The sequence below is a fragment of the Oncorhynchus clarkii genome, chromosome 2, assembly GCF_045791955.1.
Source record: "Oncorhynchus clarkii lewisi isolate Uvic-CL-2024 chromosome 2, UVic_Ocla_1.0, whole genome shotgun sequence".
NCBI classification, from domain to species: domain Eukaryota; kingdom Metazoa; phylum Chordata; class Actinopteri; order Salmoniformes; family Salmonidae; genus Oncorhynchus; species Oncorhynchus clarkii.
In genome coordinates, this window is record NC_092148.1 from 39,243,943 (window position 1) to 39,260,436 (window position 16,494).

A 16,494-nucleotide genomic window follows, 5' to 3' on the forward strand; every position below is an offset into this window, starting at 1 on the left:
ACAATGACATTCTCGACGATTCAATGCTTCCAACTTTGTGGCAACAGTTTGGGGAAGGCCCTTTCCCTGTTTCAGTATGACAAATACACCTCTGCTATTTTCAATCAAGATCTCAGCGATCACTGCCTCATTGCCTGCATCCGTAATGCTTCTGCAACCAAACGACCACCCCTCATCACTGTCAAACACTCCCTGAAACGCTTCTGCGAGCAGGCCTTTCTTATCGACCTGGCCGGGGTATCCTGGAATGACATTGACCTCATCCCGTCAGTGGATGATGCCTGGCTATTCTTTAAAAGTGCCTTCCTCACCATCTTAAATAAGCATGCCCCTCTCAAAAAATGTAGAACTAGGAATAGATATAGTCCTTGGTTCACGCTAGACCTGTCTGCCCTTGACCAGCACAAAAACATCCTGTGGCGATCTGAATTAGCATCATCGAATAGCCCCCGTGATATGCAACTTTTCAGGGAAGTTAGGAACAAATATACACAGGCAGTTAGAAAAGCTAAGGCAAGGTTTTTCAAACATAAATTTGCATCCTGTAGTACTAACTCAAAAAAGTTATGGGAAACTGTAAAGTCCAAGGAGAATAAGAGCACCTCCTCCCAGCTGCCCACTGCTCTGAGGCTAGGGAACACTGTCACCACCAAAAATCCACTATAATTGAGAATTTCAATAAGCATTTCTCTACGGCTGGCCATGCTTTCCACATGGCTACCCCTACCCCGGTCAACTGCCCGGCACCCCCCAAAGCAACTTGCCAAAGCCCCCACCATTTCTCCTTTACCCAAATCCAGATAGCTGATGTTCTGAAAGAGCTGCAAAATCTGGACCCCTACAAATCAGCTGGGCTAGACAATCTGGACCCTCTCTTTCTAAAATGATCTGCCGAAATTGTTGCAACCCCTATTACTAGCCTGTTCAAACTCTCTTTCGTATCGTCTGAGATTCCCAAAGATTGGAAAGCTGCCGCGGTCATCCCCCTCTTCAAAGGGGGTGACACTGTAGACCCAAACTGCTACAGACCTATATTTGTCCTACCCTGTCTTTCTAAGGTCTTCGAAAGCCAAGTTAACAAACAGATTGCTGACCTGCTTTCGAATCCCACCATACCTTCTCCGCTATGCAATCTGGTTTCAGAGCTGGTCATGGGTACACCTCAGCCACGCTCAAGGTTCTAAACGACATCATAACCGTCATCGATAAGAGACATTACTGTGCAGCTGTATGCATCAACCTGGCCAAGGCTTTAGACTCTGTCAATCACAACATTCTTATTGGCAGACTCGACAGCCTTGGTTTCTCAAATGATTGCCTTGCCTGGTTTACCAACTACTTCTCTGATAGAGTTTAGTGTGTCAAATCGGAGGGCCTGTTGTCCGGACCTCTGACAGTCTCTATGGGTGTGCCACAGGGTTCAATTCTCGGACCGACTCTCTTTTCTGTATACATCAATGATGTTGCTCTTGCTGCTGGTGATTCTCTGATCCACCTCTACGCAGACGACACCATTCTGTATACCTCTGGCCCTTCTTTGGACACTGTGTTAACTAACCTCAAGACGAGCTTAAATGCCATACAACTCTCCTTCCATGGCTTCCAACTGCTCTTAAACGCAAGTAAAACTAAATGTATGCTTTCAATCGATCACTGCCCGCACCTGCTCGCGCGTCCAGCAGCACTACTCTGGACGGCTCTGACTTAGAATACGTGGACAACTACAAATACCTGGGTGTCTGGTTAGACTGTAAACTCTCCTTCCAGACCTACATCAAACATCTCCAATCCAAAATTAAATCTAGAATTGGCTTCCTATATCGCAACAAAGCATCCTTCACTCATGCTGCAAACATACCCTCGTAAAACTGACCATCCTACCGATCCTCGACTTCGGTGATGTCATCTATAAAATAGCCTCCAACACTCTACTCAACAAACTGAATGCAGTCTATCACAATGCCATCTTTTTTGTCACCAAAACCCCATACACTACCCACCATTGCAACCTGTACGCTCTCATTGGTTGGCCCTCGCTTCATACTCGTCCCCAAACCCACTGGCTACAGGTTATCTACAAGTCTCTGCTAGGTAAAGCCCTGCCTTATCTCAGCTCACTGGTCACCATAGCAGCACCCACTCGTTGCACGCCCTCCAGCAGGTATATCTCACTGGTCACCCCCAAAGCCAATTCCTCCTTTGCTCGTCTTTCCTTCCAGTTCTCTGCTGCCCATGACTGGAACGAATTGCAAAAATCTCTGAAGCTGGAGACTCACATCTCCCTCACTAGCTTTGAGCACCAGCTGTCAGAGCAGTTTACAGATCACTGCACCTGTACATAGCCTATCTGTTAAACAGCCCATCTATCTACCTACCTCATCCCCATACTGGTATTTATTTATTTATTTTGCTCCTTTGCACCCCAGTATCTCTACCTGCACATTCATCTTCTGCCGATCTACCATTCCAGTGTTTAATTGCTATATTGTAATTATTTCGCCACCATGGCCTATTTATTTCCTTAACTTACCTCATTTGCACTCACTGTATATAGACTTTTTGTTTTCTTTTGTTCTACTGTATTATTGACTGTATGTTTTGTTTATTCCATGTGTAACTCTGTGTTGTTGTATGTGTCGAATTGCTACGCTTTATCTTGGCCAGGTCGCAGTTGCAAATGAGAACTTGTTCTCAACTAGCCTACCTGGTTAAATAAAGGTGAAATAAAAGAAATAAATAAAATGCCCTCATGTACAAAGCGATGTCCATACAGAAACGTTTTTTTCGCGATCGGTGTGGAAGAACTTGACTGGCCTGCACAGAGCCATCACCTCAACTCCATTGAATACCTTTGGGATAAATTGGAACGCTGACTGCTATCCAGGCTGAATTGCCCAACATCAGTGACCGACCTCACTAATGCTCTTGTGTGTAAATGGCACCCTTTTAGGCACAAATTAGGCACATTGGGCAGTCTTGATACAAAATGTTAAACAGAAATGCAATGGTTCATTGGATCAGTCTAAAACTTTGCACATTCACTGCTGCCATCTAGCGGCCAAAATCTAAATTGCAACTGGGCTGGAATAATACAGTATGGCCTTTCTCTTGTATTTCAAAGATGATGGTACAAAAAAATACAAAATAACGGTTGTTTTTTTTCTTTGTATTTTCTTTTACCAGATCTACTGTGTTATATTCTCCTACATTCCTTTCACATTTCCACAAACTTCAAAGTTTTTCCTTTCAAATGGCACCAATAATATGCATATCCTTGCTTCAGAGCCTGCGCTACAGGCAGTTAGATTTGGGTATGTCATTTTCGACGAAAATTGAAAAAAAAGGGGCGGATCCATAGTTATGCAACACCCAATTCCCCTGTTTGTAAAAGTATTTGTTCTCCTTACACTCAATAACTGGTTAGCCACCTTTAGCTGCAATGACTGAAACCAAATGCTTCCTGTAGTTGTTGATCAGTCTCTCACATCGCTGTGGAAGAATTTTGGCGCAGTCTTTTTTTTCCATTATTGCTTAAATTTAACTAGGCAAGTCAGTTAAGAACAAATTCGTATCTACAATGACAGCCTACCCCGGCCAATTGTGCACAGCCCTATGGGACTCCCAATCCCAGCCAGATGTGATGAAGTCTGGATTCAAACCAGGGACTGCAGTGATGCCTCTTGCACTGAGATGCAGTGCCTTTAAACGCTACGCCACTCGAGAGCCCAAGTCTTTCGGAACTGCTTTAACTCACGACATTTGTGGGTTTTCAACTCCTCATTTCAAGTCCTGCCAAACATCTCAATTGGGATAAGGTTTGGACTTCCAAAACCTCAAATTTGTTTATTTTGAACCATTTTCATGTAGACTTTATTGTGTGCTTTGATTCATTGTCTTGCTGCATGACCCAGATGCCTGACATTCTCCTGAATAAGTAAAATAAAAATGTTAAAAATTAGAATAAGAAATGAATAACTAATAACAAATAAAAATAACAAATAATTGAAGAGCAGCAATAAAATAACAATAGCGAGGCTATGTACACTATGTATAGATAATAACAGAGAGTAGCAGCAGATTAAAAGACTGGGGGAGGCAATGCAAGTAGTCTGGGTAGCCATTTGATTAGGTGTTCAGGAGTCTTATGGCTTGGGGGTAGAAGCTGCTAGAAGCCTCTTGGACCTAGACTTTGTATTCTAGTACCACTTGCCGTGCAGTAGCAGAGAGAACAGTCTATGACTAGGGTGGCTGGAGACTACAATGTTTAGGGCCTTCCTCTGACACCGCCTGGTATAGAGGTCCTGGATGGCAGGAAGCTTGGCCCCAGTGATGTACTGGGCCGTACCGATTACCCTCTGTAGTGCCTTGCGGTCGGAGGTCGAGAATACCAGGCAGTGATGCAACAAGTCAGGATGCTCTCGATGGTGCAACTGTAGAAACTCTTGAGGATCTGAGGACCCATTCCAAATCTTTTTAGTCTCATGAGGGGGAATAGATTTTGTCGTGCCCTCTTCACAAATGTCTTGGTGTGCTTGGACCATGTTAGTTTGTTGGTGATGTGGACACCAAGGAACTTGAAGCTCTCAACCTGCTCCACTACAGCCCCGTCAATGAGAATGGGTGTGTGCTTAGTCCTCTTTTTCCTGTAATCCACAATCATCTCCTTTGTCTTGTTCACATTGAGGGAGAGGTTGTTGTCCTGGCACCACACGGCCAGGTCTCTGACCTCTGCCATATAGGCTGTCTCGTTGTTGTTGGTGATCAGGCCTACCACTGTTGTGTCATCGGCAAACTTAATGATGGTGTTGGAGTCGTGCCTGGCCGTGTAGTCATGAGTGAACAGGGAGTACAAGAGGGGACTGAGCACGCACCCCTGTGGGGCCACTGTGCTGAGGATCAGTGTGGCGGATGTGTTGTTACCTATCCTTACCACCTGGGGCGGCTCGTCAGGAAGTCCAGGAACCAGTTGCAGAGGGAGGTGTTTAGTCCCAGGGTCCTTAGCTTATTGATGAGCTTTGAGGGCACTATGGTGTTGAATGCTGAGCTGTAGTCAATGAATAGCATTCTCACATACAGTGCTGCAAAAAAAGTATTTAGTCAGCCACCAATTGTGCAAGTTCTCCCACCTAAAAATATGAGAGAGGCCTGTAATTTTGATCATGGGTACACTTCAACTATGACAGACAAAATGAGAGAAAAAAATCCAGAAAATCACACTGTAGGATTTTTAATGAATTTATTTGCAAATGACGGTGGAAAATAAGTATTTGGTCACCTACAAACAAGCAAGATATCTGGCTCTCACAGACCTGTAACTTCTTCTTTAAAGAGGCTCCTCTGTCCTCCATTCGTTACCTATATTAATGGCACCTGTTTGAACTTGTTATCAGTATAAAAGACACCTGTCCACAACCTCAAACAGTTACACTCCAAACTCCACTATGGCCAAGACCAAAGAGCTGTCAAAGGACACCAGAAACAAAATTGTAGACCTGCACCAGGCTGGGAAGACTGAATCTGCAATAGGTAAGCAGCTTGGTTTGAAGAAATCAACTGTGGGAGCAATTATTAGGAAATGGAAGATATACAAAACCACTGATGATCTCCCTTGATCTGGGGCTCCAAGCAAGATCTCACACTGTGGGGTCAAAATGATCACAAGAACGGTGAGCAAAAATCCCAGAACCACACGGGGGGACCTAGTGAATGACCTGCAGAGAGCTGGTACCAAAGTAACAAAGCCTACCTTCAGTAACACACTACGTTGCCAGGGACTCAAATCCTGCAGTGCCAGACGTGTCCCCCTGCTTAAGCCAGTACATATCGAGGCCCGTCTGAAGTTTGCTATAGAGAATTTGGATGATCCAGAAGAAGATTGGGAGAATGTCATATGGTCAGATGAAACCAAAATATAACTTTTTGGTAAAAACTCAACTCATCGTATTTGGCGGACAAAGAATGTTGAGTTGCATGCAAAGAACACCATACCTACTGTGAAGCATGGAGGAGGAAACATCATTCTTTGGGGTTGTTTTTCTGCAAAGGGACCAGGACGACTGATCCGTGTAAAGGAAAGAATGAATGGGGCCATGTATCGTGAGATTTTGAGTGAAAACCTCCTTCCATCAGTAAGGGCTTTGAATATGAAACGTGGCTGGGTCTTTCAGCATGACAATGATCCCAAACACACCGCCCGGGCAACGAAGGAGTGGCTTCGTAAGAAGCATTTCAAGGTCCTGGAGTGGCCTAGCCAGTCTCCAGATCTCAACCCCATAGAACATCTTTGGAGGGAGTTGAAAGTCCATGTTGCCCAGCAACAGCCCCAAAACATCACTGCTCTAGAGGAGATCTGCATGGAGGAATGGGCCAAAATACCAGCAACAGTGTGTGAAAACCTTGTGAAGACTTACAGAAAACGTTTGACCTCTGTCATTGCCAACAAAGGGTATATAACAAAGTATTGAGATAAACTTTTGTTATTGACCAAATACTTATTTTCCACCATAATTTGCAAATAAATTCATTACAAATCCTACAATGTGATTTTCTGGATTTTTTTTATCTCATTTTGTCTGGCATAGTTGAAATTACCTATGATAAATTACAGGCCTCTCTCATCTTTATAAGCAGGAGAACTTGTACAATTGGTGGCTGACTAAATACTTTTTTTGCCCCACTTCAGGTGTTCTTTTTGTCCAGGGGGGAAAGGGCAGTGTGGAGTGCAATAGAGACTGCATCATCTGTGGATCTGTTGGGGCGGTATGCAAATTGGAGTGGGTGTAGGTTTTCTGGGATACTGGTGTTGATGTGACCCATGACCAGCCTTTCAAAGCACTTCATGGCTACAGACGTGAGTGCTACGGGTCGGTAGTCATTTAGGCAGGGTACCTTAGTGTTCTTTAGCACAGGGACTATGGTGGTCTGCTTGAAACATGTTGGTATTTCCAACTTAGACAGGGAGAGGTTGAAAATGTCAGTGAAGACAGTTGCTAGTTAGTCAGTGCATGCTCGGAGTACATGTCCTGGTAATCCTTCTGGCACTGCGACCTTGTGAATGTTGACCAGTTTAAAGGTCTTACTCACATCGCCTGCGAAGATCACACAGTCATCTGGAACAGCTGATGCTCTCATGCATGTTTCAGTGTTACTTGCCTCGAAGCGAGTATAGAAGTAATTTTGCTCATCTAGTAGGCTTGTGTCACTAGGCAGCTCTTGGCTGTGCTTCCCTTTGCAGTCTAATGGTTTGCAAGCCCTGCCACATCATAGATGCCTGATGAAGACCTAAGGGTCGAAATGTTGTAAATAAATATCTTCTGGGAGCATGAGCAGCACTGTGTGGCGTTTTCCTTTCAGTTTTCTTTGAAAAGTGTCCCAGAGGAAAACATTTATCCTTTGGATGTCTCTCAAGTGTGATGTTTAAAAAAGCCCCCACTTCTTAATTCACTCTCTCTTCTTAATTTCTTACTTTCGTTCCTTCTTTCTTCCCTCTTACTTTTTCAGCCTCACTTATTTCATTCATCTTTCTAATTTCTCTGTCCCCCCCACCTCCCAGGTATCTGGTGTTAGAGCACGTCTCAGGGGGAGAGCTCTTTGACTACCTGGTAAAGAAGGGACGGTTAACACCCAAGGAGGCCAGGAAGTTCTTCAGACAGATCATCTCTGCACTGGACTTCTGCCATAGTCACTCCATATGGTAAGCACTTTCTATATTCATATTATCCTTAATACTTACTGAGAACCCTTTTGTTTCCAGGTAGAACCCTTTTGGGTTCCATTTAGGATCCTTTCCACAGAGGGCTCTACATGGGACCCAAAATGGTTCTATTTTGAACTATAAAAGGTTCTCCCTTGAACCAAAAATGGTTATCCTTTGGGGACAGCAGAAAACCATTTTGGAACCCCTTTTTTCTAAGAGTGTATAGAATCAATATTTTAGTTGATTTTTCATCATTGGAGACATGATGTCGCAAAGGCCAATTGGAATGTCATAGGAAGAAGCAGTCCTTAGTCCAATGGGTGTTGTTGTTTGGTTGCTATCTGTGCTAGGGTTTGACCAGTCCTTTTCTTTTGATATCATGTTTCTTCAAATTTCTTCTTCAGTAGAAATGTACCCTAGAGGATCCCATTCCTCAAATTTTAAAGTGCTTTGGATATCATTACACATGTAAGGTGATAAAAACTAAAAGCAGATCTAGCAAAATCGAAGGGCTCTCCAGAGTTAGCCTGTGATCAGGTCTGGTGACTCGTATGTCTGTTATTTAACAATGAAGTAAGGTATGCAATCTTATAAAAAATTGTTCCAAGGGGTTCTTTGAGGAGGAATAAGGTTCTACCAAGAACTGTTTTGATCTGAAGATTACTTTTTGGAAGACAATGGTTCTTTGTAAGGCAAATGGTTCTACCTAGAACCTTTACATTCTAAGAACCATTTTTGGAGGAAAGGGTTCTTGACTTATTATTTGGAAGGCAAGAGGGATTCTTTAGATGGCAAGAAGGGTTCAACATAGAACCATATATCAAATTTCCCAGGATGCTCTATTGCAGGGTGATTTTCTGTGTAATATATGTGTTTTTGTATGTACATTGATTGGTTGATACATTTTATGCTACACAGTGATATTGTATATAACATACATATTTCCAATCTGTTAGTAGTTACTGAGATGGTTGTTCCAGTTTAAGTGATTGATGTAGTCTCACAATTAAATTCCCCTAACTTGGCATTCATTGTGAATCCGGGTTGGGGGGATTTATTAGATATCCTAATTCTGTCTCGGTGCCAGACATCACTTTGCAAGCCAGCATAATGTGACTTGCAGGCTTGATGTGGCATGTAAAGCAGGAGTTTTCTAACACCACTGGTTTGGGTATAACTAGGCCCTCAAAGAAAGGCTTTATGATGTATGTAATGTATTGACGTAAAGAAAACAACTTTTAAAGCTAATAAAGCGGGTGGAATCATACATAGAGGCTATTCAGACCTCTTGACTTTTTCCATATTTTGTTACGTTACAACCTTATTCTAAAATGTATTAAATAGTTTTTTCCCCTCATCATCCTACACAAAACACCCCACAATGACAATGCAAAAACAGTATTTTTTTTTGCAAATGTATTAAACATAAAAAACTGAAATATCACATTTGCATAAGGATTCAGACACTTAGTACTTTGTTGAATCACCTTTGGCGGCAATTACAGCCTTAAGTCTTCTTGAGTATGACGCTTCAAGCTTGGAAAACTTTTATTTGTGGAGTTTCTCCCGTTCTTCTCTGCAGATCCTCTCAAGCTCTGTCAGGTTGGATGGGAAGTGTCGCTATACAGCTCATTTCAGGTCTCCCCAGAGATGTTCAATCAGGTTCAAATGCGGACTCTGACTGGGCCACTCAAGGACATTCAGAGACTTGTCCCGAAACCACTCTTGCGTTGTCTTGGCTGTGTGCTTAGGGTTGTTGTCCTGTTGGAAGATGAACCTTCGCCCCAGTCTGAGGTCCTGAGCGCTCTGGAGCAGGTTTTCATCAAGGATCCCTCTGTACTTTGTTCCGTTCATCTTTGCCTCGATCCTAACTAGTCTCCCAGTCTCTGCCGCTGAAAGACATCCCCAAAGCATGATGCTGCCATCACCATGCTTCACCTTAGGGATGGTGCCAGTTTTCCTCCAGACGTCATGCTTGGTAATTAGGCCAAAGAGTTCAATCTTGGTTTCATCAGACCAGAGAATCTTGTTTTTAATTGACTGAGAGTGAGCAGCATACCACCCAGCATCCCACTGCTGGCTTCCTTCTGAAGCTCAGTCAACTTACCTGGTAAAGTAGGGGTTAAATAAATTAGTCTTTAGGTGACTTTTGGCAAACTCCAAGTGGGCTGTCATGTGCGTTTTACTGAAGAGTGGATTCTATTTGGCCACTCTAACATAAAGGCCTGAATGGTAGAGTGCTGCAAAGATCGTTGTCCTTCTGGAAGGTTCTCCCATCGCCACATAGGAACTCTGGAGCTCTGTCATAGTGACCATCGGGATCTTGGTCACCTTCCTGCCCAAGGCCCTTCTCCCCCGATTGTTCAGTTTGGCTAGGCGGCCAGCCCTAGGAATAGTCTTGGCGGTTCCAAACTCTTGGGGACCTTCAATGCTGCTGAAATATTTTGCTACCCTTCCCCAGAGCTGTGTCTCGCACAATCCTGTCTCGGAGCTCTACGGATAATTCCTTCAACCTCATTGCTTGGTTTTTGCTCTGACATGCACTGTCAACTGTGGTACCTTACATAGACAGGTGTGTGACTTTCCAAGTCTTGTCCAATCAATTGAATTTACCACAGGTGGTCTCCAATCAAGTTGTAGAATCATCTCAAGGATGTTCATTGGAAACAGGATGCACCTGAGCTCAATTTCGAGTCTCATAGCAAAGGGTCTGAATACTTATGTAAATAAGGTATTTCTGTTTTTTTTTATACATTTGCTAAAATGTATAAAAAACTGTTTTTGCTTTGTCATTATGGGGTATTGTGTGTAGATTAATCATGAACACTTAATTTTAAGGGAAGGGTTCTGAATACTTAAGGGAAGGGGTCTGAATACTTTCCGAATGCTTGATTTTCTTAAACATGTGTGTTTATTTATTAGCCATTGTTATGTTCATTTTGAGATCTTAAGGAACATCAGGTACTGCTGGAATGTCTACCAATGGCATATCCATGTTTTTGTGAGACATTACACTGGTCACTCAAAACATTTATAAAGAATTTATGAAGTAGATGAGGAAATGCAGAAACACTTAAATAATGATAAGTTCATGGTTTATCAAGACCTACATTAAACATCTTATGAATGATCTTATTAATAATTATTAAATACTTCAATAGATGTTTATAAATGTGTGAATAACTAGGTTACTAACATTTACAAATGAGGGAATAATTATTAATAAATGTTGAATAAACTATTTATTAATCCATTATAAATGCTTTATTATCTGGAGTTATTACAAAGTGCTACCAAATAAAGAATTGAAATACTGAGCTATATTGTATGTTCAAAACAATGAGGAAATTATATTATTTTATACTAATAAGATTGCTCAGAGAATGACATTTTGTGAATAAGTATTTATTTCTTCACCTTGTGAGTAATGCCCCTGAGCCTTCTTCAGAAAATGTTTTATGAGTTGGAGAACACATTTCGAGGGATCTTAGACCATTCCTCCATAGAGAATCCATCCAGATCCTTGATTGAATTTCCCGGTACTGGGTAAAGTTCATGATGCCGTTTGCTTTGGCAAGGGCCCCAGGACCAATGGAAGCAAAATAGCCACATAACATCAAAGATCCACCACCATATTTAACAATAGGTATGGGGTTATTTTCTGCTCATGTATTCTCATTTCGATGCTAAACCTACCACTGGTGTGCGTTTCCAAAGATCTCTATTTTCACGTCATCCAACAAATGTAAACAGCATTGGCACATGAAAATGGAGCACATGGAATTGTTTTGAGATGGTCCTACCATGGATCATTTAACTATTAGATTTTTAATTTTAGGACTCCTTTATAAAAACTAATACTTAAAAAATTATTTGATTAAATATTGATTTTGACCTTTACTAATATAGCCCAAAGAACCGCATTGAATAAAATATTAATAATTGGCAAAAAATACATAAAAACATTATCATAAGGAATAAGGTTTTGAAGTGTCTGTCCTATATCTAGGACATATAAGAAAGCTCAATAAATATTTTTTTTTATTTTGGACACAGAAATTTAACCCCTTATTTTTGATGGCACAAAACTACCCCATACTTCCATTAGTTTGTATTGGTAACCTTCAGACGAGTCCTGTGACACTAGTGGGGGTTGTAGAGCAAAACTGTTTGGGAGAATCTGCCATTTCTATAGTGGGGTCATATTAGTTTGTAGGCCAAACTTCAGATGCTACAGACGTTTTCGTGAGAAGACCGCTTTTTGGGATGTCTCATGGTCTGACAATCACAGCTGTAGTTTGGCCACCTTCCACTGCAGATGCGGAAGGCCGTCATAGGCGGATGTAGTGGTTTGAAACAGAGCCCATGCACAAAAAACTGATATCTCTAGCTTATTCTGTTACTTAGATTGATGCACTGGTGCGTCAATAGGATTCAACTAATTATCAACTGATTATCATTGTGGATCTGAAAAGATTACTCTCTTCCTCAATAGTGTGCAACGAATTCTAATAGATGAACAGCTGAAATTAGTATGACATCCTGGTAGTCAAACGTGATTTTCCTGTATTGTTTTACGATATTTCTACAATATGAAGTCAAAATAACACTGACATTGGGGAAATTATGATAAAGCCCTTTCTGTTTAATAGGTTGTTTTTTTTACCTCTGGAATATCAGCCAGTTCAGGTGGAATGGAGTTTTTGGCCCAGCATGATATCACAATCTAATCTGATTATTCTGACCAATGACCAGTCAGCTTTTATTTGCATATGTATCCTCCTACTTTGAAGGTGTATGCAGAGTAGGCTCTAGAGTCAATCGTATCTGTGTATGTAAATATATTTACATTTGTATCAACTCTCGATCACGATCAGACTGAGCATATTAGGCTCAGGGGAAAAAAATTATATAAATTATATAGAAAATATATATATATTTGGATTTATTTTTATGAAAGCAACACAAACAGTAATGTATAGTGATGAAAAAATAAAAATGTTTCTAAATTTCACATACTATAAAACATTCTATTTTCACATACCCAAATTGCCTGCTATTTAGAACACAATTAAGGATATTCGACTCCAACTTTTCTTTTAAACCACCTTCTTGCGCTAACATCTTTTTTTACTTACTGTCAAGCATGTAATAAATGACAAACATATTTGTTATATCTCAGGCTACCTTCAAGTTTCCCCTTTCTATTAAATGTTATCCCTAAAACCCTGTGTCCTGTAAGCCTGCTGTACCTCCGGGGGAAGGACAGTGTTCTGTTTTGGGAGTTGTCTAGCTCACAATAGGCACACTGTCCAGGGGTCCAAGCTATTATTTGCTGCTGGCATGTACAGGAGATATATAGGTAGAGTGGGGAAGGCAGGGGGTAATGTAGAGAGAGGGAAGGGGGAGAGGGTGACAACAGTGGGGGAGAGGAGTTGATGGGTGAGCGGGCGATGAGTTGGCAGGGAAAAGGGGGAGGTACTGGGTAACAGAAAGAGGAGACAGGGAAGAGAGGAAGCTGTTACTGTACATTAAGAAAAAGGAGTGGGTGAGGGAAAAGTTATAAGAAGATGCAGAGAGGTGTGGGAGTACCCCAGCCAGGCTGTGGATGGGTGGGGTTGAGTAGGGGCTGCTCTAGGTCTGGCCTTAGGGAGATAGAGGGGATTTTGCTGGGGGTTGCGAATGTGTCTGCCTTTATGTCTGTCTATGAGAACCAGAGAACCTTCTTATTTTCTCCCAGCAGCAGACAGCTGTCAGAAACCTCTGAGACTCAGGCCCTGTTCGAATACTTCAGAAAAGCATCCTTCCTTCCTACTTTCCTCAAGGTAATCACAGATGTAAATTGGTTGGATTGGTGGAAGTAATAGGGTGGTAACCTAGATTTAATCTATCCAATCGCTTATCAGGAAGATTACAAGGACAGATGAATGAATAATCGAACAGGGCCTCAGCCTGAACCTGAGTCAAGTAGGGCCAAACAACAGTAATGAACAACAGACAGGGGAGGGAAGGGAGAGTGTCAGTTACTCCAACATCCCCGGGCCAATTGGATCTGCCTAGTGGTTGGGTCAAGGAGTAAACCAATTATTTATCTTTCCTCGATTCCTTGGGTGAACGTATTGTAGGAGAAAATTAGATGGCAGGTCTTCTGCTCCAATGTGTTTTGAGAAGGTGACAAAGAGGGAGGATGTGAGGAATCAAGGAATTAAACATTTAAATCACCTCTTGCGTCCTCTCGCCTCCTCCTCAAACAGCATTGGAGTAGAAGATTCAGGGTCCCTCTCCTTGTAGTAATTGGAAGTTAAACTATTTTTACTGACTCTGATCTTTTGAAGTCCTTTAGTCAAACGAACAAATCTTTTGACATATTTCATTAATTTGAGTCAGTAATGCCCAGAGCATGCAGGACCCCAGAAATTGGAAAATGCTCTAGCTTTAGAAAACATTTTGTGATGCAATCTCTATTGCACTCCACACTGCCCTTTCACACCTGGACAAAAGGAACACCTTTGTGAGACTGCTATTCATTGACTACAGTTCAGCGTTCAACACCATAGGGCCCTCAAACATCACTAAGCTAAGGACCCTGAGGCTATTCACGATGAACTGAAAATGTGAAGGAGTCATGATTCTACAAGCCACTCGTTCACATCTTGTTCAGCTTTTTGGAGCTGCCATTTGTGACTGAGACTTGCTTTAAACAATGTACTGATTGTGTTGATTGGTAGGCATACAAATAAGATTATTTCTTGATACATTTAAAGTGAGGTCTAGTTGTGGCCCAACCAGACAAGCTTGTGAACAAAGTATAAAGGTAGTTTTGTGCCTACACAAAAAAGAGGTTAAATATGTGTAAAAAAAAAAATCTGTCTTTTTTGCCGTTTATGAATGTGTTATTCAATGCGTTTCTCTGGGCTATAGTAGAATAGGCCAAATTCAATATCGTATGCCTAAATGGGTCTTAAAATTCAAATGATCCATAGTATGACCATCTTAAAACAATTACAATGGGGCAAAAAAGTATTTAGTCAGCCACCAATTGTGCAAGTTCTTCCACTTAAAAAGATGAGAGAGGCCTGTAATTTTCATCATTTCAACTCCCTCCAAAGATTTTCTATGGGGTTGAGATCTGGAGACTGGCTAGGCCACTCCAGGACCTATTTGAGAATGCTATTAATTGACTACAGCTCAGCGTTTCAACACCATAGTGCCCTCAAAGCTCATCACTAAGCTAAGGACCCTGGGACTAAACACCTCCCTCTGCAAATGGATCCTGGACTTCCTGGCGGGCCGCCCCCAGGTGGTAAGGGTAGGTAACAACACATCCGCCACGCTGATCCTCAACACGGGGGCCCCTCAGTGGTGTGTGATCAGTCCACTCTTGTACTACCTGTTCACTCATGAATGCACGACTCCAACACCAACATCATTAAGTTTGCTGATGACACAACAGTGACCATGATGAGACAGCCTATAGGGAGGAGGTCAGAGACCTAACCCTGTGGTGCAGAGCAACAACCTAGCCCTCAACGTGATCAAGTCAAAGGAGATGATTGTGGACTACAGGAAAAGGAGGACTGAGCACGCCCCCATTCTCATCGGCGGGGTTGTAGTGGAGCAGGTTGAGAGCTTCAAGTTCCTTGGCCTCCACATCACCAACAACCTATCATGGTCCAAGCACACCCAGAAAATAGACCTAATGTTAACTTTACACATATTACTAAGCATTGCACACTTATTATCCTGATAATTCATTTTGACACTTGGTGGCCTATAGCCACACACCTAAAAAAAGAGGCTTTAAATGAGGCAGGTGAACTTGCAACAACAACACATGAACAAAATTAGATATATGTGAAAAGTCAGAAAATTCCATTACAGTTCGTAGAAACATGTCAAACGATGTATAGAATCAATCTTTAGCATGTTTTTAACATAAATCTTCAATAATGTTTCAACCAGAGAATTCCTTTGTCTTTAGAAATGCAATGGAACGCAGCTACCTCTCATGGGTGCGTGCCTGCCTGAGCTCATGACATTCTGCCAGACCTCTTAATCAATCAACTCTTATTCTATCCTCCTTCACAGTAGAATCCTGAAACAAGGTTCTAAAGACTACATCTAGTGGAAGCCTTAGGAAGTGCAATATGACCCCATAGACACTGTATATTGGATAGGCAAAGACTTGAAAACATACAAACCTCAGATTTCCCACTTCCTGGTTGGATATTTTTTCTCTGGTTTTTGCCTGCCATATGAGTTCTGTTTAACTCACAGACATTATTCAAACAGTTTTAGAAACGTCAGAGTGTTTTCTATCAAAATCTACTAATAATATGCATATGTTAGCTTCTGGGCCTGAGTAGCAGGCAGTTTACTCTGGGCACATTATTCATACAAGCTACTCAGTACTGCCCCCAGCCATAAGAAGTTGTATGAAAGTTGTATGAAAGTTAAATATTTCAAAAAAATATTTTTGAATTTCGTGCTCTGCCTTTTCAGCAGATGTTGTCGAGGGGTTCCGCTAGCCTTTTAACAAGAACTTTTCCGGAGTCGTTGAAAAACAAGTTTGAATGACTCCAACCTAAGTGTATGTAAACTTCCGACTTCAACTGTATCTAGCTAGCTAAACAATTAATCATAATCCCAACTCATGACGATACTACCCTGCATGAATCTGCAGATAACTAACCAACCAGGTTCAATGTTAGCTAGCTAACATTAGGCTATAACTAGCAAAGAAAATGGCTTTGAGATACAAATAATATTACTTCACAGATCAACACGTAACGTTAACT

General features: G+C 41.8%; 1 protein-coding gene across 1 annotated transcript in view; it reads left to right on the forward strand.

Moving 5' to 3' along the window:
* LOC139367884 (BR serine/threonine kinase 2a) overlaps positions 1-16,494 on the forward strand; it is a 497,374-nt gene that overhangs the window by 347,500 nt on the left and 133,380 nt on the right. Inside the window, exon 4 of the mRNA XM_071106247.1 lies at positions 7,553-7,693. Within this exon, the coding sequence (XP_070962348.1) occupies positions 7,553-7,693 (141 nt within the window). The remainder of the gene's footprint in view (positions 1-7,552; positions 7,694-16,494) is intronic.